This window comes from Cibotium barometz, chromosome 9 (assembly GCF_041138505.1).
Source record: "Cibotium barometz isolate CiBa-2024 chromosome 9, ASM4113850v1, whole genome shotgun sequence".
In the NCBI taxonomy this organism is placed as follows: Eukaryota; Viridiplantae; Streptophyta; class Polypodiopsida; order Cyatheales; family Cibotiaceae; genus Cibotium; species Cibotium barometz.
Genome location: NC_141054.1, coordinates 49,683,138 through 49,709,283, shown reverse-complemented (window position 1 = coordinate 49,709,283; position 26,146 = coordinate 49,683,138). Strand labels below are relative to the sequence as shown.

Genomic DNA, 26,146 nt, shown 5'->3' with positions numbered 1-26,146 from the left:
ACAAGGCAAAGGATGATAGTGTCATTGAGTCCGTTGATGATGATGTGCATGTGAACTTGCCACAAGAAAGTTCTATTTCTATGTCTGGGCCAGCAGAGTCTGAGAGTAGCGCTATACGTCCATGGTTAGGACGCTTGAGACATGAGAGTGTGAGCACTGGGAGTAGTGCTGTGGATAAAGGGAAAAAGAAGGTTGAAGGAATTAGCATTACAGGTTATGAGTCATCAAGTTCAGAAAGTTTGGATGAGGAACTTGGCATACCAGTTTTATGCACACCAGATGCAAGGTGGGAAAGATATGTACCTCCACATGCTAGAGTGACAGATTTTCAGAGTGATCCGCATGCATTGCGAAGATCCCAAAGGGTTAGGTATCTAGTTGACAAGTTGACAAATCGTGACTTTGCTATGCGTTACGCATATATGACCTCTTTGGTGAAGCATGTGGAACCTACATGCTATATAGAAGCTATTGGGAAGCATGTATGGGAGAAGGCAATGGATGTTGATTCATAATGAAACATGGGATTTGGTTGCCTTACCACAAGGCAAAAATGTCATTGGTTGCAAATGGGTTTATAAGGTGAAATGCAAATCAGATGATTCCATTGAGCACCATAAAGCGCGGTTGGTAGCTAAGGGTTATGCACAAACCCAAGGCTTGGACTATGATGAAACATTTAGTCTAGTTGCAAAGATGGGAACAATGAGAGCAGTCATTGCTATGGTTGCATCAAATCGTTGGGAAATGCATCAAATGGATGTGAAAAATGCATTTCTAAATGGTGATTTACAAGAGGAAGTTTATATGGCACAGCCAGAAGGATATGTACACCCGAGGTATCCGACTCATGTATGTAGATTAAAGAAAGCATTATATGGTTTGAAGTAAGCACCTCGTGCTTGGAGTGATAAGATAAGTCGATATCTTATCTCCCTTGGATTTCAGGTTTCTTCAGCAGATTCTTCAATCTATGTGAAGAAGACAGATCATGGAATTGTCTTACTTGTCATCTATGTGGATGACTTGATTGTCACAGGAGATCATGCTACAAATGTTATGCATGTCAAGAAGGCATTGAGTGGACAGTTTGACATGAAAGACTTGGGTGAGTTGAGATATTTTCTTGGGAGGATTGAAGTGATCAAAGATCATGCAGGGACATGGTTAGTGCAACGCCAATATTTTCTTGGGAGGATTGAAGTGATCAAAGATCATGCAGGGACATGGTTAGTGCAACGCCAATATGCATTGGATATGTTGGCAAAGTATGGGATGACAGGGTGTAAGCCAATGAGTTCACCTTTGGAGTAGAATGTGAAGCTACGGGCTGATTTTGGTGGAGTTGGATGATCCATCTATGTATAGAAAGATGGTTGGCAGTCTTATTTACATGACTATCACACGCCCGGATCTTAGTTATCATGTGGGGCTAGTAAGCCAATTTATGCAAAGCCCCAGAAAACCTCATTTGGATGCAGTGAGACACATTATGCGCTATGTAAAGACCACTACACATTATGGTCTTCTTTATGAGCATGGTAAAGACTTGGATGTACACGGCTACACAGACGTAGATTGGGCAGGTAGCTTGTATGACAGGAGGTCTACTACTGGTTATGCCTTTACATTTGGAAGTGCAGTGGTGAGTTGGAGTAGCAAGAAGCAACCTACTGTTGCTTTATCTAGTATAGAGGCTGAATACAGGGGTGCAGCCATTACTACATGTGAAGGAGTATGGTTAAAGAGTCTCTTGGCTGATTTGGGTGAGCCTATTGATGGCAAGGTTGTCATTCATTGTGACAACATGAGCAGCATACAGTTGGCCAAGAATCCAGTTTTTCATGTGCGGACCAAACATATAGAGGTCCACTATCATTTTGTCAGAGAGAAAGTGTTGGATGGTACAGTGGATTTGCAGTATGTGAAGACTAAAGAGTAGGTGGCCGACATCTTTACAGTGGATTTGCAGTATGTGAAGACTAAAGAGCAGGTGGCCGACATCTTTACAAGGCCACTTAGCAGGGAGAAGTTTGAGTACTTCCGTACTATGTGTGGGAGTACATGGGATGAGCTTGAGGGGGAGTGTTGAGAGCTTTGATAGAACAAGCTCATCTACATCTTCATCTACGGCAGTACATCATGAGCTTGAGAGGGGCTATTGAGATTCAAGCTCGATGTCAGCTTGTGCCAGTTGCACTATGTGCTGGCATGTTAGGTAGTAACATGTGTGAGACATAAATGACCGCATCCAACTGGTCATAGTAGTGAGTGGACATTAGCTAGGGTTAGCTGTGTGTGGACACAACACATGTAGTGTGTTGTAGATTATGGATTATGGCTTTATGCATTGGGTGAGAAGGGAGATGGCTTCCCTCTATGGTTAGGGTTTGATAATACATTAGGGTTTGCTCCTGTATGTGTGTCTCCTCTCCCTCTACCTGTTTTTCATCAACTCTTACCTGTGTACCATTTCCTTTGTCTTTGTAACTCCTTTTGCTTGCCCTACTGAGCTCCTTAACCTGAACCAGGCTCTGAATCTATGAAAAGATTAGGGGAGGAGAGAGAGCTTGAGCTCTTGCAAGCATACACATTCTCTCACAACAATGGAGAAGACACACACAAAGATGGAAGCGTGAAATCTTCTTCTATTTATTGCTCTCGAAAGAGGCCTACAAAAGACAAGTGAGAACCAACATAAGTACTAGAATACTATGTATAAGTGATCCATAATGTGAACATGCTAAGTAGGTGAGCCACCAAGATAAGTATACCATAACTCAGTTGGACTAGGTAGGTGTACTCCAATTGTAGAATCATTTACGAAGATCCGTCGTATCAGCTACCAAATGTGAAAGTGGTGTAAAGGTGGAATGATCACCTATGCATGCCATTAGTGTCAATACATGTTGAGCTTAACATCTTTACAAGAACCAACATCGTATGGTGATAATAGCAGGGTTGGGGACCTTGGTGTAGTAGAGGTTATTCATTTGGAGCCACATCTTGGTGGAGGGATGTGGGGCCATCAATGTATGGGAAGTTATAATAGACCCTTTTCCTTCCATGTGCTAGAACTTGCACTAGGACAAGCACCTTCCTTTAATTGATATGTATTTGGAGTCAATGTAGATTTTGCTGGGTGTGGCCTTGTATTCTCTCCACATTTGGTGATTACTGAGGAGTCCAAAGGTAGTAACCTAAACTCCTTAATCCCATGGTGCACCTTTCATAGACAAGCGACGAGCACCCACATAAAATATACAATACATGGCTTTTAAGTGAATTCCGACCATTCCGGCGCCTATGGCCCAAAGGAGGTGAAAATGATAGTGTGGCTGGCATCGACACCATAGAGGTTTTTCGGCAAGGATTAACAACATGTAACCTCTACTTTGACTCTAATTCAACACCCTCAACCTTGCAAGTCCATCCAACAAGCTTCAATGCATGCAACCTCTTCTTCGACTCCAATTTAACACCAACATAACCTCGCCTTGGCTGGACATACTCATGCCACAATGAAGCCTAATCTCAAATCATCGTGCTGGGCAAACTCACCACTAACACAACCTCATCCTATTCGATGAACCCTGCCTTGGCTGAACGTACTCACGCCATGAAGAAGCCTAATCTTAAAGCTTTATGTTGTGAGATCCAAGCATACTCTTTGATAGTGCCAAGATACCTTAGATCTCCATCTTCCCATGACATCATTCCATGGTGGTCCTCGCGCTCATTCTGCCAATCATACGTGCAAATCGCTTCTATCCACTATCTAATTTTGAAGGGTCCACACCACTTCCACAACCATTGGAGGCCTCACATAATGAAGAACCTCTACCTCGCCTCTTACCTTCCATGCTACCTTGACACATTGCCTATCAACTTCCATGCTACCTTGACACATTGCCTACCACTAGGGCAACTTGAAGCTTCTCACCACTTTGCATTGCATCCAGCTATGAATTAGTCCCAAACCATGCCACTTCACCTCGCCCACCCATTCCATGGTGGACCATCCATAGTTTTCTACCCTAGCAACAACGTAACCACCAACTTGGGTGACTTAAGGAAATGATCTCACCATTAGGAAGGGGGCATGTTAACCACTCCATAGGTTAACATGGTTAACCACTCGCTTGACCTATTGCTATAGAGGCGCTTTGTCATCTCACCCACTTAAACATGCACTTACCCTTTATAAGATGGCATTAGAACATATAAAGCGGCCTTACCTTCGGACTCCATGCACATACTTGCTTAAGACTAGTAATGGAGGCTGGACCATTTTCAAGTTTAGTTGGCCTATAGTGTGAAAACTAGTCACTTATATATAAGTCATTTTTTACAATAAGCAATATGCAATATAAAATACTTGTGCGCTCTTCTCTTTCCTCTTCTTGCTTGTATGTATGTAATTGAATCTTGATGGGGATGCATGCTAAATAGGTTTGTTTACAGGTTTTCCACTTACAGCAAAGGGCCATATTTCAGCAAATACACCAAGCTATACACAAATCTCAAGAAGCGTACACTAATAAGAAACGTAAAGCCATATCTTTTAAAGAAGGTGATTATGTTCTCTTGAGATGTTCACTTGAGAGACATCTCAAAGAGTGTTGAGAAGAATCTAATAGTGAAATTGGCACCAAGGTTTTATGGATAATTTATAGCCACCAAATAGATTAATGACCTTGCATACAGATTTGATGTGGCATCACATTGGCTAGCACATTTACAATTCCTTTTATATTAGTTTGTTAAACTATTTAGAGGACTAGATCTGAGAGAGAGAGAGAGAGAGAGAGAGAGAGAGAGAGAGAGAGAGAGAGAGAGAGAGAGAGAGAGAGAGAGAGAAGGGAAAACTACCTCCCCCCATCCCCTCTCTACAATAGATACTTACAACAACTTACATTACACTCCCTTCAATTGCATACACCTTCAATAAATACTTACAACACCTTACATTACATTGACATTGGTTAATTGTGGAACCTTGTGAAGGTAAATCAAAATTAAACTTAGATAAAGAATTTAGAGACAAAATTGTTGGATATTTTGATGGAAAAATGGTATAAGAAATGAATGCATCTGGTTATCTGATGCTAGTCTATGAATAACTTTTGAGCTTTCAGTGTGCAAAATAATGTAGGATGGTGATTAAGATGTTTCGAAAGCAACTCATATAGATGTACCATGCTTTTGGAAGGTGTCACATGGCATTATCTTAGAATACTTTTACATTCTCAAACACTTTTGAAAGTATGTCAATAAGTTGGATAGTAAGAGGCTTCAAGTGCTTTCAAACTAAAACCCACATTAAAGTTGTAGTGCCTGAGTGTGACATTGTGCCTCGTTGATGATGTGGTTTTTTTCTTTTGGGTGAGGGTGGATTACACAATTAAGGTGGGATCATCGAGGTTGAAACTTTGTTCCTCTAAACCGACAACTTATCCAACTTGACTCAACATGCTACACCAACTCAACCTAGCACATGTTGGAGTATTTCATGTTTCTTTTGATAATTGCTATGATTTTTACTCACCCCCATTTTAACCCACCTCTTGGTGGAGTGGGGGAGGAGGGGTGGGCTAAATGAAAACTCTAGTGATGTGCTATTGTCCCTCCCCTTGATGATGATGTTAGTGTTATCAAAAACCCTAAACCCCATTTGTGGTTTTTAGTCTTTTGTAATGTAATTGGCTATTGTAATTGTAATGGGTTATTGTTTGTTGGCAACGTAGTAAAGCTTTTCGTGTGAAGCTTTGAGAGTTTGGCGATGGCGGACGCTCAGCAGGTAAGAATCTTTTCTGAATTTCTCACCCATTTCCGCTCGTTCAGGTTTTAGGGGGTTAGCTGCTTTCCACATCCGGGTTTAGGGTTGTTACTGTCATATTGCCGATTAGGGATTCACGTTGATGGGTAAGCGTTTTACGTTGATAAGAGCTTCACGTTGATAAGATATAAGCGTGAAGGTTTTCACGTTAATGAGAGTCAGGGCTTAATTATTCTGTTTATACTGGGGCTGGAATGGCATAGATGCGTGTTTACAAGGGTAAATGGTTTTCTTAATTGTTGGGTCGAGGGTTGTACTATAGAAGCGTCTTCATGTATCTTTGAGGGTCTAGGGTTCAACCGGGTAAGGATTTTAAGTCAGAAATGTGTTTAGGGTTAAGCTTTTTTGGATGGAATGGTTTTTTCCTACCCTAATGCGATTACTTCTGGAACCTGTTACGGTTTGTTCCATGTGGCAGGGTTAATGAGGGTTTAGTTTTTTCTTTTGTTTGCTGGTAATTAGGTTTGTTCTCCTGCATGCAGGTCCTCTATTTGCTCTATGAGTCTGCATCCGGGTATGCCCTTCTCCAGGCTTACGGGATCGACGAGATTGGCCAGAATGCAGATGCAGTGCAGCAGTCGCTAGTGGACCTCACAAGGTTTGGCAAGGTGGTGAAGTTGGTTGCTTTCAAGCCCTTCAGCTCAGCTCTGAACGCCTTGGAGCAGTGCAACGCCATATCCGAAGGTAGCACAAATGCCCGTTTGCTTTCAGTGCTCCACAATGTGATTGGATGGAAATGTGGGAACTAATTGGGCTGTGTTTGTTAGGGATCCTGACTGAAGACCTGTCCAATTTCTTGGAGCTCAACCTTCCCAAGGTTAAAGAAGGGAAAAAACCCAAATTTACAGTTGGAGTGGCAGAGCCGAAGCTAGGCTCTCAAATATTGGAGTCCCTGAGGATTCCATGCCAAAGCAATGAGTTCGTATCTGAGCTGCTAAGAGGGGTCCGATTGCATTTTGCCAAGTTTGTCAAGGATCTAAAGGTATAGACAGGTCAATAATGGGTGACAGTGCCTGTATGGTTATAAGTACCTTAAAATCTTAAATAGATTGTGCTATATTTCTCTACAAGCATGGTTTTTCAGATGCCTGATACCATAAGAAGCTGCTCCTTGCAGGAAGGGGACATAGAGAAGGCGCAACTTGGACTTGGTCACAGCTATAGCAGGGCAAAAGTGAAGTTCAATGTAAACCGAGTTGACAACATGGTCATCCAAGCCATTGCATTACTTGACACTCTCGACAAAGACATCAACACTTTTGGAATGCGGGTCAGGTAATGTATCTCTGTATGCTGGGCATGTAAACCTTAGGAAAGATTGGTATCCGTATAGGGAAGGCTAGCTTTTTAATGTCTTCTATGTGGATGAGCATTGAGGTCCCTTCTCATCAAACTGTCACTTTCTTCTTTGGTGGTGAGCAGGGAATGGTATTCTTGGCACTTTCCGGAGCTAGTGAAGATCATCAACGACAATTACATTTATGCGAAAACTGTCAAGTTTGTGAAGGACAAGTCCAAGCTTATGGATGAAGCGTTGCCAGAGCTGATTGAGATTGTTGGGGAAGAAGAGAAAGCAAGAGAGATCATTGAGGCTGCAAAAGCCTCCATGGGTAAGTTTAACAAGCAGCTTTTCTTAACAAGTTTAACATCTTGCTGTATCCTTACTGCTTTGTGTCCTCTTACACAGGGCAAGACATTTCCATTATTGACCTCCTGAATATTGAAAGCTTTGCCCAGCGCGTGCTCGAACTGTCGGAGTACCGGAAACAACTTCATGCATATCTCATCTCTAAGATGCATGCGATTGCGCCGAATTTGGCTGCACTCATTGGAGAAATGGTGGGTGCCCGGCTCATTTCTCATGCAGGCAGCCTAACCAACCTTGCAAAGTGCCCGGCCTCGACTGTTCAGATATTGGGTGCAGAAAAGGCGCTTTTTAGGTATATACCTGTAAATGAATGAGTTGTTATTCTCTTCGTTACAAGTTTATCTATGTATATGAGTAACATATATGGCATTTTATAAAGCTTTCTTTTGGGTATATCTGTGTGAAACATTTTTTGAAACATTTGGGATTTTTAAAACGTTTAGGAAATGTGTTTCATGAAACGCCTAGCTTATATGGTTTAGAGTGCATTTTCACTGCCAAGTCTTTGTCAATTTTAGTTCTTCTCAGCCATTTCATTGTATTTGGTCCAAGCGCCCAATGGGCAGCCAAGTGTGGACACATTTATTATATTTTGGCATTATTATTAAAAGGTTAGGATTGGCCAGCCAACCAGCCCATAACACACTATAAATAGAGGGCAAAGGGCTAAGAGTCATTCATGTAGAGTTAAGGTATGTGCTTGGAGACAATGGGCAGGCAGCCAGCAGACTTAAGGGCTTCTGTTAATCTCATTTTAAGTCTTCCGTTGTTAGTTAGCACGTTATGGACACACAAACTCGCCCCATTTTGTCTGTTGCACTTGCTTAAATGGTCAGGATATATGATGCCTAAGGCAGCACATCCCTTTCCTAAACTTGGAACTACCAAACTCACTGTTCACTTTGAAGTCTTGCATGTGCAGGCACAACTGTTTCACACATTGCATTTCAATGCAACTATGATTCCACAAAACAGAGGAGGCATCCCTGAAAGCACCTTGAACTGAAAATGGTCTTTCTTGCCAAATTGGGCTGTCTGAGGAGCCTTCCTTCTGCAAGTGTCCCCGTGTTTTTAAAACTTTGGTCCAGCTGGTGTGAACAATGTATAAATTGTCAGGCCTTATATTAATGGAGTGTAATGTGCCAGAGATAGAGAATAGTGCAGCGGAATCACACTTACAGACCACACACGAGCCCAAACTACTGTCTATATTATGTACAAGAAGAAAGTGTTACTACATCTCTAGTACAAAAGATGACTGAAAGTGACCACAAACTCGCAGCCCAATGCTAGTGATGATACTCCTTGGCTAGCCGAAGCTCTTTAGAGAAATGCTGTATAGAGAGACTGGTTATGCATCGCTATTTCTAGTCGGCTTGATGATGTGATGTCAGCCAGGATGACAAACTTCCTCATGGATTGGGAGTTTATTATAGGTGACGAGAAGGAGCCCAAGCTTCCAGAAGGAAAACCAACTCCACAACAGGTACAAGCCTTGTAAGGCATGGCATTAGAGGGCCAACAAGGTTATGTATTGGCTCTCTATTAGTGGGTCCAATTCTATGATTCGTCATATATAGGATGCAGTGACACCTAAAGATACGTGGGATACCTTCCGTTAAGACGATCCCTTCTAATGAGGGAAGAGATGAATGTTGGGAATAAATCATCCTCCGCTAATATGAAGGAGGCCTTTTGTAGGCAAAAGGGCGAGATGTACGAGATGTACGAGATGTACGAGAGATCAGAGCAAATCAACACAACATGAAATGGATGAGTGAGTGTATGTACAATGATGAATGTAATCTTGTACAAGAGGCCCTTTGATGTGAGGTGACGCTGAGTAGTAGACCGGCGAAGAAGCAAAGATGAGGTCGGAGCTGAAGCATGGTCGGTGATGAAGGCCCGCGTCGATGACTGCGGTGGCACTCCGTGAGGCGGTCAGTGTCGAAGGCTCGCATCGGTGGATGCGGTGGCACTTCAATGTAGTAGATGTTTGCTAGGCTTCATGATGGCTGAGTTTGCCCTGCATCTCCAGAGGTTTGACAGAAACTCAGTACAAAGGGCTTTGTGTGAATATATGCTCTTATGTGCGTGTGTGTGGAGTGCGTGTGTGAGAGCATATCTTGATACAGAGTTCTACACCACACTATTGGGCACTGATGACATTAGTGGGGATGTCGTAGTATCTAGTCCATACTATGCATAATGGAGTTGATAGTTATATAGGATGTCGAAGTATCTAGTCCATACTATGCATAATGGAGTTGATAGTTATACAGTCTTGTGGGTTGACTACCATGAGTATATAACATGCACGTTCCTAAAAGGTGAATTTGGGCATGTTCTCGGATTCATCTAGGTATATAATTCAGCCGTATTAGCGGACATGCAGATTTCACATTGTGAAGTTTTCGTCCGAGTTGCGGCCAGTTGATATTGTGCTTATTCTTTCTATCTTTAGCGGTGCATTTACCCTATCAACTACTTATTTGCTATACTAATTCTTTCCAATTGCTACTTCCCTTAGTGCTAGGCTTCATTATGGTGGCTGAGTCTGCCCTGCATCTCCGAAGCTTTGACAGAAACTCAGTATGATGGGCTTTGTGTGAATATATGCTCTTATGTGTGTGTGTGTGTGTGGAGTGCGTGTGTGAGAGCATATCTTGATACAGAGTTCTACACCCACTATTGGGCACTGATGACGTTAGTGGGGATGTCGTAGTATCTAGTCCATACTATGCATAATGGAGTTGATAGTTATATAGTCTTGTGGGTTGACTACCATGAGTATATAACATGCACGTTCCTAAAAGGTGAATTTGGACATGTTTCTGGATTCATCTAGGTATATATAGAGATGTCTGTAGTGGGCAACGGAAATGTATTGATGTAGGCTTTGGTGACAAGGGTGCTGCTGTTAGACTCTGATGAGGAGGGTGCTGCTGTACCTGAGGTGAGCTGATGCAGACAAACACAATTCTGCAGATGAGTGGGCTGCAGGAGAAACGCAGATCTAAGGAGCAGAGAGGGCTGTTGTCCCGAGCAAATGGTATGCTACCGCCACGAGGTAGGTGGTGAAGAGCGGAGAGGGTTGTTGTGCTGGGCAAATGGCGTGCCACTGCCACGAGGTAGGTGGTGAAGAGGAAAGAGGGTTGTTGTCCTGATGTCGTCAGGTGGTGAAGAGTAGAGAGGATTGTCATTCCAAGTCGATGTCGAATGAGCCGAGAATGGGTTGCTGTCGTGAGGTGTGGTATTGGTACAGGTACATGAGTTGTAGGTTGTAGGTACAAAATTAGAGATCAGGGCAGTGGCTCTAGGTCACTGAGCACTGTGTTGTAGGTACAAAGAAAGGAGCGGACGGGTGGCTGTGTGCAGACGAAGAAGCTGACAATAGACTGGAGTGTAGGCGGAAACGCTATTGTTTGTAGGATGCTTGAGTTGACGGTACTGCTGCAGAGGAATGATGATGATCTAGGCTGTTGCAGAGGTAGGCTGGCTACAGTAAATAGTCGATGTTGTTTTATGTGTTGTGTGTGTTTTTGAGATTTATGAGGCCAAAGTGGATGGCAAAGAAATCAGAGTGTAAATAGCATAGAGTGCTAGTGCTGTGGCAAATCAGAGCATATAGCAAAGGATTGGTATAAAAAGCAGAATGACATAAAAAGTGGGAAGTTGCAACAAGGGAACTATGCACCATCAAATAAGTAGGTTGAAGATAGAAGTGAAACTTTTTTTGATGCAAGTTTGCAACATATATCTAGTTTCACCCTGCAGATGCATCACATTCAGGAGATGTATGGTATGTTGATTTGGGTGCCTCTAACCACATGACCAGCCACAGTGTGTGGTTCAGAGAATTAAAGGATTTGGAAAAGCCATATTATGTAGAAACATGCAATGATACATTGCACCCTATTGTACATGTTGGGAAAGTCCCTTTGTCTATGCAGTGTAACATGGGTGCTTGCAAAAGTGTGTTCATGAATTAATTGATTCAGATTAGACTTAAATCCATGCACAACAAATTACTTCTTCTTCATGCGCAATACACAGTAGAGAGAGATGACCCAATCTACCATGTATTACTAGCATGAAATATATACAATGTTAAATAGAGATACTCAATGGTAGCACTGCTCTTGAGTTCTAAATGACTCAATGATGAATGGCTTATTGATGAATGAATATGGCTAAGCCTAGACTCCTATTTATAGTGTCTAATGTTGGTGAGTTGACTAGTCTAGCTTGTTAGGCTTTCGCTTTCGAGAAGTTCTGGTGTGAGCAGTCTTCCACACGGGCACTTCTTACCCTGTGCTGGCAAGGCTTTTTCCCCCATGTGAACTCTCGTGTGCTGGGCACTTTGCCCTAGGACTATTAGTACCTTGTACTTTCATCATTATCATATGAATACTTTTCCAGCATCACTCTCTCTCCCACATTTTTGAGCTCGACTGTGTGTGTCTAAGTGCTCACCTTGCAGGACATCGACTCCAGGGCCCAACATTGTTATGAGAGCTCACATTATTGCTGGTCGCCTTGCTGCCTGTTGCACCGCTGTCTTCCCTGCTGCTGGTTGCCTTGCCGCCTTGTTGCTGGTTGCCCTGCTGTTGACAATGCTGAACCAGATCTGCAGCAACTGATGCCAGTTGACGCCAGCTGCCTGTAGCCCCACACAAAGGGGCTGTCACTGCATGCTCCAAAGGCTTTGCCCAATAGTTAATTTGAAAACTCCCAAATCAATTTTTTGATTTGGGGATTTTCGCTTGCGCTGCCATAGCAGTGCCGGTGCCACCATTGCAGAGCCAGATTTTCAGAAATTTTTTTAAAACCAATTTTTTGCACACTCGTATTCCTTGTCGTTTATCGAGTCTCCCAAGTCGAAGAACACCTGAATTGAAGCCCATTTAGGCCATCTAATCCCCTCTGCAAGTTTTCAGCTTTTCCAAAAACAGAGCTGAATTGAGCCTTGGGTTGAATCCAGCATTCCTCGTGCTCTTTTTTAGTGCACTCGGCATCGACATACAACATTGTGACACCCATCTTTGGGCTCTGTTTTGGTCATCAAGCTTCTATTCAGATAACTTTTCTATCCCTACACTCTGTCAACTCAATACATTTGCAGGTCCTTGTTATCAGTGAGTCATTGGGTATCATAGAAGCCTGCTTTTCAGAGGACATTGTTGGTTTGCAGTGCATTGTGCAGCGATATTTGCTTGGGAAAGATTGTTACTTACTTTTGAGACATGGCTAATAATGATGTATTTGAGATGCTCTTTGCCGAGGACAAGCCTGATGGGACTAACTATCCCATGTGGACATACATGATGAAGCATGTACTGCTTGCAAAGAATTTGTGGGTATATATATTTGGTGTTAAGGCCTGTTGGTCCCACATCTGTAGTTAGCATGTTATGGGGATCCACTGTTGGAACGAGTGATTTTGGTTCCAGTGGAAGTGCATTGCTTGCACCTCTCCCTTCTACACAAGAATAACTCAGATGGGATGCTCTCTCGTGTAAACGACAAGTCATTCCCCATATCCGTTCATGTACTTCTTCTAAAGGTGCATGGGATATACTTGTCTCTTTATATCAGATTCGCAATGAAGCTCATGTAGTTTATCTCCGAAAAAAGCTTGACATGGAGCATATGATTGAGGGTGATTCTATGGATGAATTTCACCCGTGTTAAGGGTTTGCGAGAGCAATTAATCAATATTGATGAGGTGATGCTTGATAGTTCACTTTGTTTCTACGGTTCTCAATGGTTTGCCTGAATCCTGTCAAGGATTTGCTACCACTCTTCGCCTCTTGACGAAGCTCATTGTTAGAGTCATTCAGTTCTCCAAGGCGCTGTGTCATAGAATAGGCTTAGATTTGGTGAAGTACCACCTTTTCTTGGGGCACCCAAGGGCTAGCCAAGAATGTACCCTTTTTGACGAAGCTCATTGTTAGAGTCATTCAGTTCTCCAAGGCGCTGTGTCATAGAATAGGCTTAGATTTGGTGAAGTACCACCTTTTCTTGGGGCACCCAAGGGCTAGCCAAGAATGTACCCTTTTTGTACTATATGAATATATTGAAACTCAACCATCTCTCTCTCTTCTCTCCATCACTCTTGCTTGCGTTTTGCATCAAGTTGTTCCAAGATGGTGTTTAGGGCTGAAAGAAGTGTCCCAGAGCTTCCGCATGTGACATTGGTATCAAAGCTTCAAGTTGGTTTTGAGATATTGTTGCTGTCGATGTCCCACCTATCCTTACTGCATCGCGCATGGATGAAACCATCATCCGTGTCTTGATCTTTTGGTGGTGTGGGGACTAGGCAACATTGTCTCAGCATCAGGCTCAGCAAGGCTAAACACTGATTTAATCCCAGATGAAGGGGCACAGTCCTTGAAAAGGAACATAAGACATGGAAGAAGTTCCCAGGTTGGTTGGTGGTGTTCCACAAGGCCCAAGGGAGATGGAAGTCCTGTGAGCCGGGTGCCACTTGGGACACACCAAGAAAGGCTTTCAAGCAACGGTTCCAAGGGAGGATGATCCTCCAAGGGGTGGAGTGAGAGTGCTAGACTCAATACCATGGTCACCACAAAACGCGTTTCGTTGTTGCTGAAATGTGAAACGCGTTTCGCTATTGACATGTTTCAATGATGGCCGTTTCGTCTAACGTTTCAGGGCAGCTAAAAAAGTTGTGAAGGAAGAAATAAAAATGTTCAATATTGAACATTATTGCAATTCGTGCTTGTGGCTCCACCAATTATGAGGCATGTTATTTTTGTTTATGTAACATGTATATAGTATGACTCAGAATGAGGAAATCACTCAGAACTGTCCATGGACGCAATCAACAATGCGCCGTAGCTTTAAGCTTTGTTTGGTTATTCGCTATTGGATTTTGGTACTTGTTTTCTTGATTGTACGTATTAAAGTAAATCTATAAATAAGTTTCAAGGCCTAAATTTGAAATTTCAGATTTGGTCCCCCGAATTGGAGGGGGAAATTGCACTTTCACTCTCCAATTGAAGGCCCATCTGAAATTTCACATTTTGGCAGGCCCAAATTTGAAACTTCATATTTAGGCCCCCAAATTGGAGGGGAAAATTGCAATTTCCCTCTCCAATTAAAGGCCCAAATCTGAAATTTCACATGAGGCTCCTAAATTGGAGGGGAAAATTGCACTTTTCCTCTCCGATTGAAGGCCCAAATGTGAAATTTGAGATTTGGGCCCCCTAGCCTTTGGATTTTATGTATATAATCATTTCGGTCTATAGTTTCATTGTCCACCTGTCAGCGTTCAAACGTTTCATTTCAAAATAAATCGTTTCAGCAACATTTTGTTTTAGTAGTGAAACGTTTTGCGGTGAGCTTGCTCAATACTTAGGTAAGACTAGAGAAAGTATTCAGGGACAATGCATGAAGGGCTAGGGGACATGATGGAACAGATGCATAAATCTTCATCAGATTTGGAGTTGAATTTTGAGAGTGGGCAAGGTTTTCAGTGAAAAGGCTGCCAAGAAGGGAAGGATGACAGGTTTGGGGCTCCACGAAGAGACAATGGGATGATGACTGTCATCCAAGACCAAAAGTGGGAATCTTGTCATAAGGGGGATGTCATGTGCATGCACATGTACATGTTGATCCCAAGGCTGATCCTTGAAGGGCAGTAGCTAAAGAACAAGATTAGGACCAGATTTTGGAGCTTGTGCGTTGCGGGTATGGGCAGGAAGACCTTACGGAGGACACAGGAGGCTGTCGGCCAGCTCCTTGTAGATTGTTGCCACAGGTTTCAAGGAAGGTGGTCTTTATCAATTGAAGGAATTTGGTGGCTCTTTGAATGAGTCCCAATCTTATCTGTTGCAACTTCTTCACAACTATCATGCCTTGGTGGATCCAGATTTGTGGCATGCCCGCTACCGGCATCTGAATGATACTTCTCTTCAGCGCCTTGTCTTCATGGCAAGCAACATCGAGATGCCTTTTCTCACGAGGCTACTCATCGGGCTTCTCATATTCTGGAGTTCATTCATATGGACCTGTGCGGCCCCATGCGGACTACTACCTAAGGAGGAGCCAAGTATTCTATGCTTATTATTGATGATTACTCACACAAATTTTAGGTTCATCTCTTGGTAGAAAAATCTCAAGCTTTCTCCTGCTTCCAAGAGTGGGTGACTTTGGTTGAGTATGCGACCACACAGACGGTTTAACAAGTTTGCTCTGACAATGGAGGAGAATTCATCTCCAAAGCCTTCCATAATTTTTGCTCACAGAAAGATATAAGCTGTCAATTTTCCACACCTCACAGTCCTGAGCAGAATGGCGTGGCTGAACGTAGAACATGCCTGTTCAGGAGATGGCCTGTACCATGCTTTCTTCTTCTAATCTTCCTCCCTCTTTCTGGGGAGAAGCTGTGGGCATTGTTGTTTACATCATCAACCGTTCTCCTACAAAGGCGGTTTCTCATATGACTCCAGAGGAGGCTTTTACTGGATAGAAACCTTCCGTCTCTCATTTCAGGGTTTTTGGTTGTGATTCCTATGTTCATATTCCCAATTTTAACAGATCCAAATTTGATCCCAAGTCTAGGAAGTGCAAATTCATCTCATTCCAAAGCTTATAGATTATGGGTTTTGGAGTTGCGATCCTTGGTGATTTCTCGCGATGTTCGCTTTGTTGAACCCTCTTCAGATCATCGCTCTCATCCCGAGCTTACCATCGAGGTTGTTCCTCCTTCCTCGGCCACCCCAACTCCACCGCTAGCTCCTCCACCATTAACTTCTTTACCACCTTCCTCTCCACCCCCACTTCCTCCTTCCTTGGTTTCTCCTCGTCCTCTTTTTTCTGAGAAAAGATCCTTTCATTAGTTATAAAAAACGCCCACTGGGCTACAAAATCCCTCTCTTGCTCATAAGAAGGCAGAGCAGAGATGCAATCAAGGCAGCTAGGGAGACTCTCCCTAGGTGCAAAAAAGTACAAATACAAGTACAAATAACTGAGAGGCTATATCATACAAATAACTGAGAGGCTATATCATACAATAGGAGGGGGGAAAATCCAAACAGGTGGCCTGTAGTGCCATCGGGGGGTACCCGCGTGTAGAGTATAGAAGGGGCCGCTGCGCCAAGTGGTGTGGAAGGCTTGGTGCCGCAAGATCGCTCGATCCGAGTCGCCCCGGATGTGGTCATACTGTCCTCGCAGGGTGTGAATCAACTCCTGCCAGATACTCTGAACAGTCTCTGCTGGTGGCTCCAGTCTCCCCTCAAAGGCCCTGAAACAACGGGCTCTCCAGGTGAACCATATGGTGAGGCTACTGAGGAGCTCCCATCGTAAATCCCTCTCCTGTGTCCAGCCGGCGGATGAGAAATCCGGTGAAGGAACAAGGCGAGGCTGGCCCCGAATGAGTCTGATGGCCTGGCTGTCCTGCTCCGACTCGTATCCCAGAGCAGACCCTGACGAAGTCGACCAAGCAGCGGCTCCCCACGTATACATGCCCTCTGCAGAGAGGGGGGCCAAAATGCGCAGAATCCTCAACCAAATCTGCTGCGCCTGTGGACAGTCCCATAGGCAATGTCGCTGTGTCTCCAATGGGTGGCCGCATCTGACGCAGGCCAACGGAAGGCCACTGTAGACAAGCCAGGTGCCAACTGCAGAGCCCCTGTGGGCAACCAGCCACTGGAAAGTCGAGATCCTGCGTGTCTGTCGGCTAGCCCAGAGCCTGGTCCAAAAATCCTCCAGGAACTCCTCTGAGAGTCCCTGTAGCCGCCAATGCTCCGATGTAGCTGGAGAAACCATCCTCCTCAAGCTTAGTACCCATATTATCAAACAAAGCCCTCCAAAATAGGCTTGTAGTCGTGGGATCTCTATCCCCAACAATGGATTTAGGCATACCATGATGCTTGAAAACATTAGCAAGAAAAAGCTTTACCATATGATTAGCTTTAATGGTTTTCTTGACGGGCAAGAAGTGAGCTTGCTTGCTAAACCTGTCCACAATAGTCCAAATAGCATCATTCCCATGCTGGGATCTAGGCAAATCCATAATAAAATCCATCGTGATACTTTCCCAAGGTTGCGAGGGAATAGGCAATGGCTGAAGCAAACCTGGAGGCTTTTGCCTATCAAATTTCACCTTTTGGCAAGTAATACATGCACGCACATAAGCCTCAATGTCTTTACGCATGCTTGGCCAAAAGAAATACCTCTGAATCATGCGAGTAGTAGGCATAATACCTCGATGACCAGCATATGGTGGAGCGTGACATTCGTCCATAACCTTTGAACGCAAATCCTTCACCACACATAGGCAATTATCCTTCATGAGATAACCCTCGTTGATAACATAAGAGGCATGTGAATGACCAGCCATCAAATCAGTCCATATATGGCAAAAATCAGCATCCAAATGATACAAATCTCTCATAGCAGATAGATCTCCATGAGAGACCACTGAGATTGCAGCAACATAAGGCCTCCTAGATAGTGCATCGGCCACCACATTTTTCTATCCTGGAGTATGCACAATCTGAAAATGAAACATGGAAAGAAAATTTGCCATTCTCATCTGCTTCTCTGAAAGCTTGGTTTGAGATAGAAAGTATCTCAAGCTTTGATGATCTGTCTTGACTACAAATTCAGCCCCAAGAAGGTAGTGTTTCCAAATCTTTAAGGCGTGAATTACAGCCAAGAGCTCTTTCTCATAGATATCCATATGAAGCTCAGCATCATGCAAACGACGGCTCTCGTATGCAACTGCATGCCCTTCTTGATTTAGGACAGCTCCTATGCAATCACCACAAGCATCACATTCAACCACGAATGACTTGTGCAAGTCAGGAACAATCAATACTGGACCACATATTATGATCGCATGCTTGAGCTGCAAGAAAGCATCCTGTTCCTTTGAAGTCCATTTGAAAGCAATTTTCTTCTTTGTGAGGTCATGTAGAGGAGTGGCAATCATAGCAAAATGCCTTATGAAACGCCTGTAATACGAACATAATCCCAGAAAACTACATACTTGATGTACGTTTTGCAATTCGGGCCAATTCCGAATAGTCTCTATCTTTGCAGGATTCATTATAACTCCATCTTTGGATACAATATGTCCCAGATAATGAATCTCTGAAAGGAAAAACTCACTTTTCTTGGCATTGACGAAAAGTTTATGCTTCCGCAACTCTTCGAACACTGTGACCAAATGAGTTCTGTGTTCTTGCTCATTCTTGGAGAAAACCAAGATATCATCAAAGAAGACTCCTGTAAACTTGCGATGGGGTCGGAATATCCTATCCATCATACGATTAAAAGTAGCAGGAGCATTGGTAAGACCAAAAGGCATTACCAAGAATTCATATAATCCGAAGGCTGTCCTGAATGCAGTCTTATGGACATCTTGTGGCACCACGCGTATCTGGTGATAACCACTCTTCAAATCAAGTCTGCTAAAGCAAGCTGAGCCATCAAGCTTATCCAAGATATCATCAATACGTGGAATTGGAAATCTGTTCTTGATGGTAAGCTTGTTCAAAGCTCTATAGTCAACACACATACGGAATGATCCGTCCTTCTTTTGAACAAGAAGCACAGGAGAGCAGTAAGGTGAGGAACTGGGCTGAACCAAACCTTTCTCTAAAAGCTCGTTTACCTTCTTCATGATTTCTTCTTGTTGTGCAGCACTCACTCGGTATGCGGGTTTGTTAGGTGGAGAACTACCTGGCACAAGATCTATGCGGTGATCTTCGGGCCTTTGGGGAGGTAATTCACCTGGCAACGAGTCAGCAAAACAGTCGTTGAATGCATTAAGAAAATTCAGCCTATCATTAGACATAGCATCCACATTTTGATGATTTGGCACAAGACTATCACGCACAAAAACCAAGTACGCTGAAAGACTCTTTTTCATTGCTTTATTAATTTGGATGTGTGATACAACTGGGATAGAATCCCCTTCTTTGCCAGCATCAATAAAATGCATGCGGCCTTTATGCATAAAAGAAATCATATTGGACTTGTAGTCTTTGCGGGGCTCAAGCCTATGGTGCCACGGCTTGCCCAACAATACATCACATCCATTCAGTGGAGCAACTAGGAAATGCTCATTATCAAGGTAGCCCTGGATATGGATGCGCAACTTCCCAATCAAAGGGGTAACCTGCACCTCTTTACCAATAAATGCAGCTTCGGCTTCAATCTGAGGTCCCATGTTTTCAACCTCAATACCCAATGCAGCTGCCATTTGCATAGAGATGAAATTGTCAGTTGCACAGTCATCAAACATGAATAATGCGGGCTGATCCTTGATTTGCCCCCAAGCCTTGCAAACCATACGCTCTTTTGCATCATGACCTGTATTACCTTGCACGTCAGGAACTGCATGAACATTTGCTTTGGTGTGCTTGTCCTTGTGCTTTGGTTTGCGATCTGGGCATTGCCGAAACATGTGGTCTTTGCTACCACAAGAAAAGCATTTTCCATCCTTGGCATATTGCTCTCTTTGCTCCGGGGTTAGTCCAAATTTGTTCTTCCTTGGGCCCTGTTCTTTAGATGTGTTATTTTCAGCTTTACCACCCTTGTAGGGCTCCCGGAAGTTCTTTTTAGGTGGCTGTCCACCCTTTTGCTGATTTGGGACAGCCTTGTCCTTCCCCTTGGAACCTCCTTGATCCTGCTTGATTTTGAGCACCAATTGCTCCGTAGCAAGGGCAGAAGCTGTGAGTTGTTGCAACGTATGTTTCGGGTGCAATTCAATACCCGATCTATATGCTGGTTGCAGTCCAGAACGAAACTTCCTCTTTCTTTCATCCTCTGTGATTTGCATGAAGGGAGTCACTTCCAGCAACACTTTCCAGAATTTATTAACATACTGTTGCACACTCTCATTATCTTTTTGTTCCAACCTGTCCCACTTTTGAGTGAGAGTTTGCTCTGCATTGGGTGGCAAGAACTGAGCATAAAATCTATCTTTGAATTCCTTCCAAGTAGAGATGGGATCCTTGGTGATCTTTTCAGTGATCCACCAATGGGCAGCAGTCTCTTTTAAAAACATGCTAGCATGGCGACCTTTGAATTTTCTGTAAAGTCCTCATCGCTAAAAGCAATGTCGAACTGTGCCACAAACGCTAACACCTTAGAAGCATCATGTTCACCATGAAAGACATCAAATTTGACAGATTTATCACCTGCTTTGAATTCCTTGAGCTTCCTGGCATGAGGCTCATGGTCTTCTCTTTTTCTTTTCCCCTTATCCAACGGGGTAGCCCTGTCTGCATGGGCTCCATGGGCCGTCATGGAAGCTTCATGGGGCACGGTGGCATGTGCTCCACGAACCCGAAATTCAGATGCATGTGACTTACCTGCATATGGCATGGTCTCTCCATGAGACAACTCAGAAGGCAAAATTTTTCTGGAAGTAGACCTGTCACCATGAGATACATGTCTGGCATGCATGTGACTTTCATGCCCTCCATGAGCACTGGCATACATATATCTATCAGGCTTAGTGCCTTGGGGAGAGGATGCATGTCGAGAGGTGACAGTCACCTCTTCCTTTTGCATAAAAGATTTCAGCCTCTGGGATGCGGGATCTCCATGCTTCAAACGAGGTGGATTTCTGAATTTCAGCTCTCCGTCATCCCCCTCTTTGATATCACCTTTGCGAAGGAGATAGGCAAGTGCCAACTCCCTTGGTTTCTTGCCCACTTCACGAGCCATTGATTCAAAAGTTATATCAACCATAGCATCAGCCTTCCTGGCTTCAATAGCACTTTGTAGATGGGGATCTTCATGCAAAAACTTTAATTCTTGCTCTTGAGCTTGCAAAAGTTTTCTCATATGTTCCATTTCAGCCCTCATAGCTTCAGGCTCTTGTTCAAGCATAACTGTCTTTCCTGGAGACAGTTGACCCTTGGATTCACTATCCATAACCCTTTCAAGGGGCTTGTGCCTATCAGACCCACGAGAAGCACTAGATGGACCCCTCGAATTTGGTACTTCCAAAGGGTTGCCTTGGCTGTCCATTGTGTTTTAAGTTTGCTAAAAAGCGGGATGTCCAGTACACAGGTTCGTTTCCCCACTAGGAAGAGGGAAACAACCGTGCTCTGATACCAATGAAACTGATCCCGTGAAGTGGGAAAGACTCCGTTGGACACCCACACGCTTAAAAGCACAACTTTAAATCCACAAATTTGAAATGGACAACTTAAAACAACTTGAAATTTAAATGAAATGAAATGGAAGATGGACACCAGCACTGGGGCCGGAACGGGCCGACCCCCCCCTCAATATATGATATATTTATTGGGAGTATTTAATAAATACAATGCTCCATGGGCTCTGAGAACCAGATAATGTCCATGTACATATGAAAACAGTACCAAACAAGTAGGCTCGAATTTCGATGTAGAAGCTCGAAGCAGAACGACCACTAGTGTGGTCCAATCGCTACGGTCCTGTGCTTTCACTGGACTCCGCGGAGAGCGCCTCACTGGTGTTCCGAGACCACGCACAAACAGGCGCTCTCGTACTAACGCCTGGCTCTCCCGATCTCAGCACCTTTGGACCGAGGTTCTCCAATAGAGCTTGGACAACCCGGCACCGAACGGGTGTGGCCGTAGAGCGAATGAATCCCTTAGCAGATTTAATACAAAGTACTTTATTTAAATCTCAAAATTCACTTACTTGTAGATGGTTGATAGAAAACCAATACTTGTGGTTTGCTGAGGCCACCCTTGTTGAAGAAACAATTGCCTTGTGAAACCGATCCCGTCAAGTGGGAAAGACTCCGTTGGACACCCACACGCTTAATAGCACAACTTTAAAACCACAAATTTGAAATGGACAACTTAAAACAACTTGAAATTTAAATGAAATGAAATGGAAAGATGGACACCAGCACTGGGGCCGGAACGGGCCGACCCCCCCCTCAATATATGATATATTTATTGGGAGTATTTAATGAATACAATGCTCCATGGGTTCCAAGAACCAGATAATGTCCATGTACATATGAAAACAGTACCAAACAAATAGGCTCGAATTTCGATGTAGAAGCTCGAAGCAGAACGACCACTAGTGTGGTCCAATCGCTACGGTCCTGTGCTTTCACTGGACTCCGCGGAGAGCGCCTCACTGGTGTTCCGAGACCACGCACAAACAGGCGCTCTCGTACTAACGCCTGGCTCTCCCGATCTCAGCACCTTTGGACCGAGGTTCACCAATATAGCTTGGACAACCCGGCACCGAACGGGTGTTGGCCGAGCGGGATGAATCTTTTATCAGATTTAAACATATAATACTTTACTCAAATCTAAAAATCACTTACTTGCAGATGGTTGATAGAAAACCAAATATTTGTGGTGTTTGTATAGAAGATGTAGCCACCCTTGTTGAAGAAAGAGTTGCCTCGTGTAGAACTTTCAAGACAGGCACCACCACAAAGGGTACAGCCGCCTGCTGTGAGAGAAGAAGCATCCACTTGCAAGGGCGGAGAGGCCTGGCTGCAGCGTGGAGGAAGGAAGATGGCGTGGAGGTGCAGCCAATTGTATCCTTCTGTTGATAGTAGCTACTGTGCAGAGGAGGAGAAGGAGAGGTTGCACAACTTGCTTGTTATGGTCGCCTGCATAGGAAAAAGCAGCTGCCTCTGGCCTGTACAGCAGCTCAACCTATTGGAGGTGACAGCTGATAGAAGATGGGTTATCTGCAGATATCTTCAACGTGGTGGTGAGGACAGCGCAGCCTGCTGTCTGTCAACCAGCCGCCTGTAGAAACTCATGCGCAGCCAGCAGTTACATAGACAGTAGGACAGCAAGTACAGTAGCCAGTCGCCTGCAGAGAAGCATGGGGAGGTGCTTTGGTAGTGGGCAGCCCTACTGAGTGACCAGCGCAGCCACCAGCACCTGAAGTAGAAGCGCCTGGCTGCAGTGTGATTGGGGCAGAAACATGGCCTTCCGCCTGCAGCCTGTGATGATGCAGCCACCTGTATGAGGGTATGCGCAGCAGTAAGGGGGAGATGGCAGCCGCCTGCAGATGGAACGCACAGTCCACCAGAGGAGCATGCGCAGCAGTCTTCAGTCGCCTGGGAGCCAAGAAAAATATACAGCCGCCGGTTCTCACGTAGGGTGGAAGCGATGGAGGCTACGCTTGAAGAGAGCCTTTTTTTTTAATAAGATTCATGTGTAGTTTAACTCCACGCTTGCATGTGGGTGGGGGAGTTTGGGTAGGTGACCATGCCCACCCCCACACTCACTTAAAGTGGGGCTCCCCACCTTGGCCCCTAAGTGGGTGCCCAAAGGGGGTGCCCACTTTTAAATAAATGTGAACACCTAACCTTATAAATTAAAGGGAAACATTAAAACAACAAGTGCGACATACTTACCACCTGTTCACATGCACCAAAACTTGTCAGAATACAGAGCAGACTTCACGACTCACTGGCAGGCGTCCCCGCTCAGTAAGTAACACGTCAAGCAGGCAAACACACAAATACATGTCATGCGAAAACAGTTTCAAACATGCAAAATATGTGTGCATGTGCAAATAGTAACATGGACATATCTCCCGTTCATGGAACATGTACAAAATATCTGTCGGCACAAAACTGGCACCACATAAAAACATAAAAACCTGGTCTTCCTATGGAGTGACAGTCCCATAGGTAAGACACAGTTCCAGGCACGAGTTTCCCTATGGTGTGACAGTCCCATAGGCAAAACACGGCACGAATACTGGCTCTTCCATGGCGTGACAGTCCCATGGATCGAACACAGTCCAGGTCATACACGGGTGGCACTGATCTGGCTCCCGTCCATACGACACCATCCTGCTAACACACGGGTGGCACCAGTCTGGCTCCCGTCCATGTCAGCAAAATACTGGCCTCTTCACATGAGACACCGGCCTGGCCTCAAGTGAACGAGACGCAAAAACTAGGAATGGACCAAATGGTCGGCCAATTGGTGACACCTTGTGGTGAACCACCAAGACAGGTACCACAGAAGAAGGCCACAGCCGCCTGCTGTGAGAGAAGGAGTACTCTCCGCCTGGCTGCAGCGTGGAGGAAAGATGGTGAGCAGCCGCCTGTAGTTTGTGGGCAACCTTGCTGAAGAAACAGGCGCAAGTAGTGAACTGTAGATGGTGGGCAGCCGCCTGTAGATGGAGGCCCACGACTGTGTGCAGGAGTGAAAGGCAGCGCAGCCTGTATATATGCAACCACCTGCTGAAGGGACAACAGTCGCCTGAGAGATGGTGTAGATGCCTTGTTGAGAGAAGGTACGCAGCAGCCTGTAGAACTGTGAGCGCCGCCGTCAGCTTGAGGGAGAGAAGTTGTACACAGCCTACAGTACAGAAGGTACACAGCCTGCGGTACAGTAGGTACAGAAGCAGTTGCAGCCAGCCGCCTGGGGAAAAACAGGCGCAAGAGAAGATGATCGCCGGTTGATGAACATGCGCCAGATAGAAGCGATGGATTCTACGCTTGAAGAGAGCCCTTCTTTTAATAAAATTAAAGTGAAGATACAACTAGAGTTTTCCCACGCATGCATGTGGGTGGGGAGTTTGGGTAGGTGACCATGCCCACCCCCACACTCACTCAAAGTGGGGCTCCCCACCTTGGCCCCTAAGTGGGTGCCCAAAGGGGGTGCCCACTTTAATTAAATGTGAACACCTAACCTTATAAAACAAAGGGGTTAGAATAAAATATTAAAACAACATGTGTAACATACTTACCACCTGTTCACATGCACTAAAACTCGTCAGAATACAGAGCAGACTTCACGACTCACTGGCAGGCGTCCCCGCTCAGTAAGTAACACGTCAAGCAGGCAAACACACAAATACATGTCATGCGAAAACAGTTTCAAACATGCAAAATATGTGTGCATGTGCAAATAGTAACATGGACATATCTCCCGTTCATGGAACAAGTATAAAATATCTGTCGGCACAAAACTGGCACGACATAAAACATAAAAACCTGGTCTTCCTATGGAGTGACAGTCCCATAGGTAAGACACAATTCCAGGCACGAGTCTCCCTATGGTGTGATAGTCCCATAGGCAAAACACGGCACGAATACTGGCTCTTCCATGGCGTGACAGTCCCATGGGTCGAACACAGTCCAGGTCATACACGGGTGGCACTGGTCTGGCTCCCGTCCATACGACACCAACCTGCTAACACACGGGTGGCACCAGTCTGGCTCCCGTCCATGTCAGCAAAAATACTGGCCTCTTCACGTGAGACACTGGCCTGGCCTCAAGTGAACGAGACGCAAAAACTGGAGATGGACCAAATGGTCGGCCAATTGGTGACATTGGCCTCCTGGCCATGTAGAAACAATCCCGTGTGATCAGCAAACTCAGAATCGAGCAGGTCCTCACCCCGGACTGGAAGCTGGAGTCCTCTCAAACCAACCTCCTCTGCTGTTAGATACATGCTCATAGCCTCTGCAAAGAAGAGAAAAAGGAACGGGGCGAGAGGGCATCCCTGACGGACTGATCTGGTCAACTCAAAACTCGGCCCCCGTCCTCCTGCCATCAACACCTGGCTACGAGCTGTGGAGTATAGAGCCGCCACTCCTCGAATCCAGTCTGGCTCAAAACCCAGGCGAAGCATAGTGCCCTCTAGGAAGCCCCAATCGACTCTATCGTATGCCTTCTCAAAATCGA

The 26,146-nt window shown here is 44.7% G+C and overlaps 1 protein-coding gene across 1 annotated transcript in view; it reads left to right on the top strand.

Annotated features, from left to right (window-relative positions):
* Positions 1-5,526: 5,526 nt before the first annotated feature.
* The window catches only part of LOC147635662 (nucleolar protein 56-like), a 40,287-nt gene continuing 19,667 nt past the window's right edge, over positions 5,527-26,146 (top strand). Inside the window, exons 1-6 of the mRNA XM_086803046.1 lie at positions 5,527-5,800; positions 6,322-6,523; positions 6,607-6,821; positions 6,957-7,114; positions 7,262-7,449; positions 7,527-7,779. Of these exons, the coding sequence (XP_086659172.1) occupies positions 5,783-5,800; positions 6,322-6,523; positions 6,607-6,821; positions 6,957-7,114; positions 7,262-7,449; positions 7,527-7,779 (1,034 nt within the window). The 5' untranslated portion in view covers positions 5,527-5,782. The remainder of the gene's footprint in view (positions 5,801-6,321; positions 6,524-6,606; positions 6,822-6,956; positions 7,115-7,261; positions 7,450-7,526; positions 7,780-26,146) is intronic.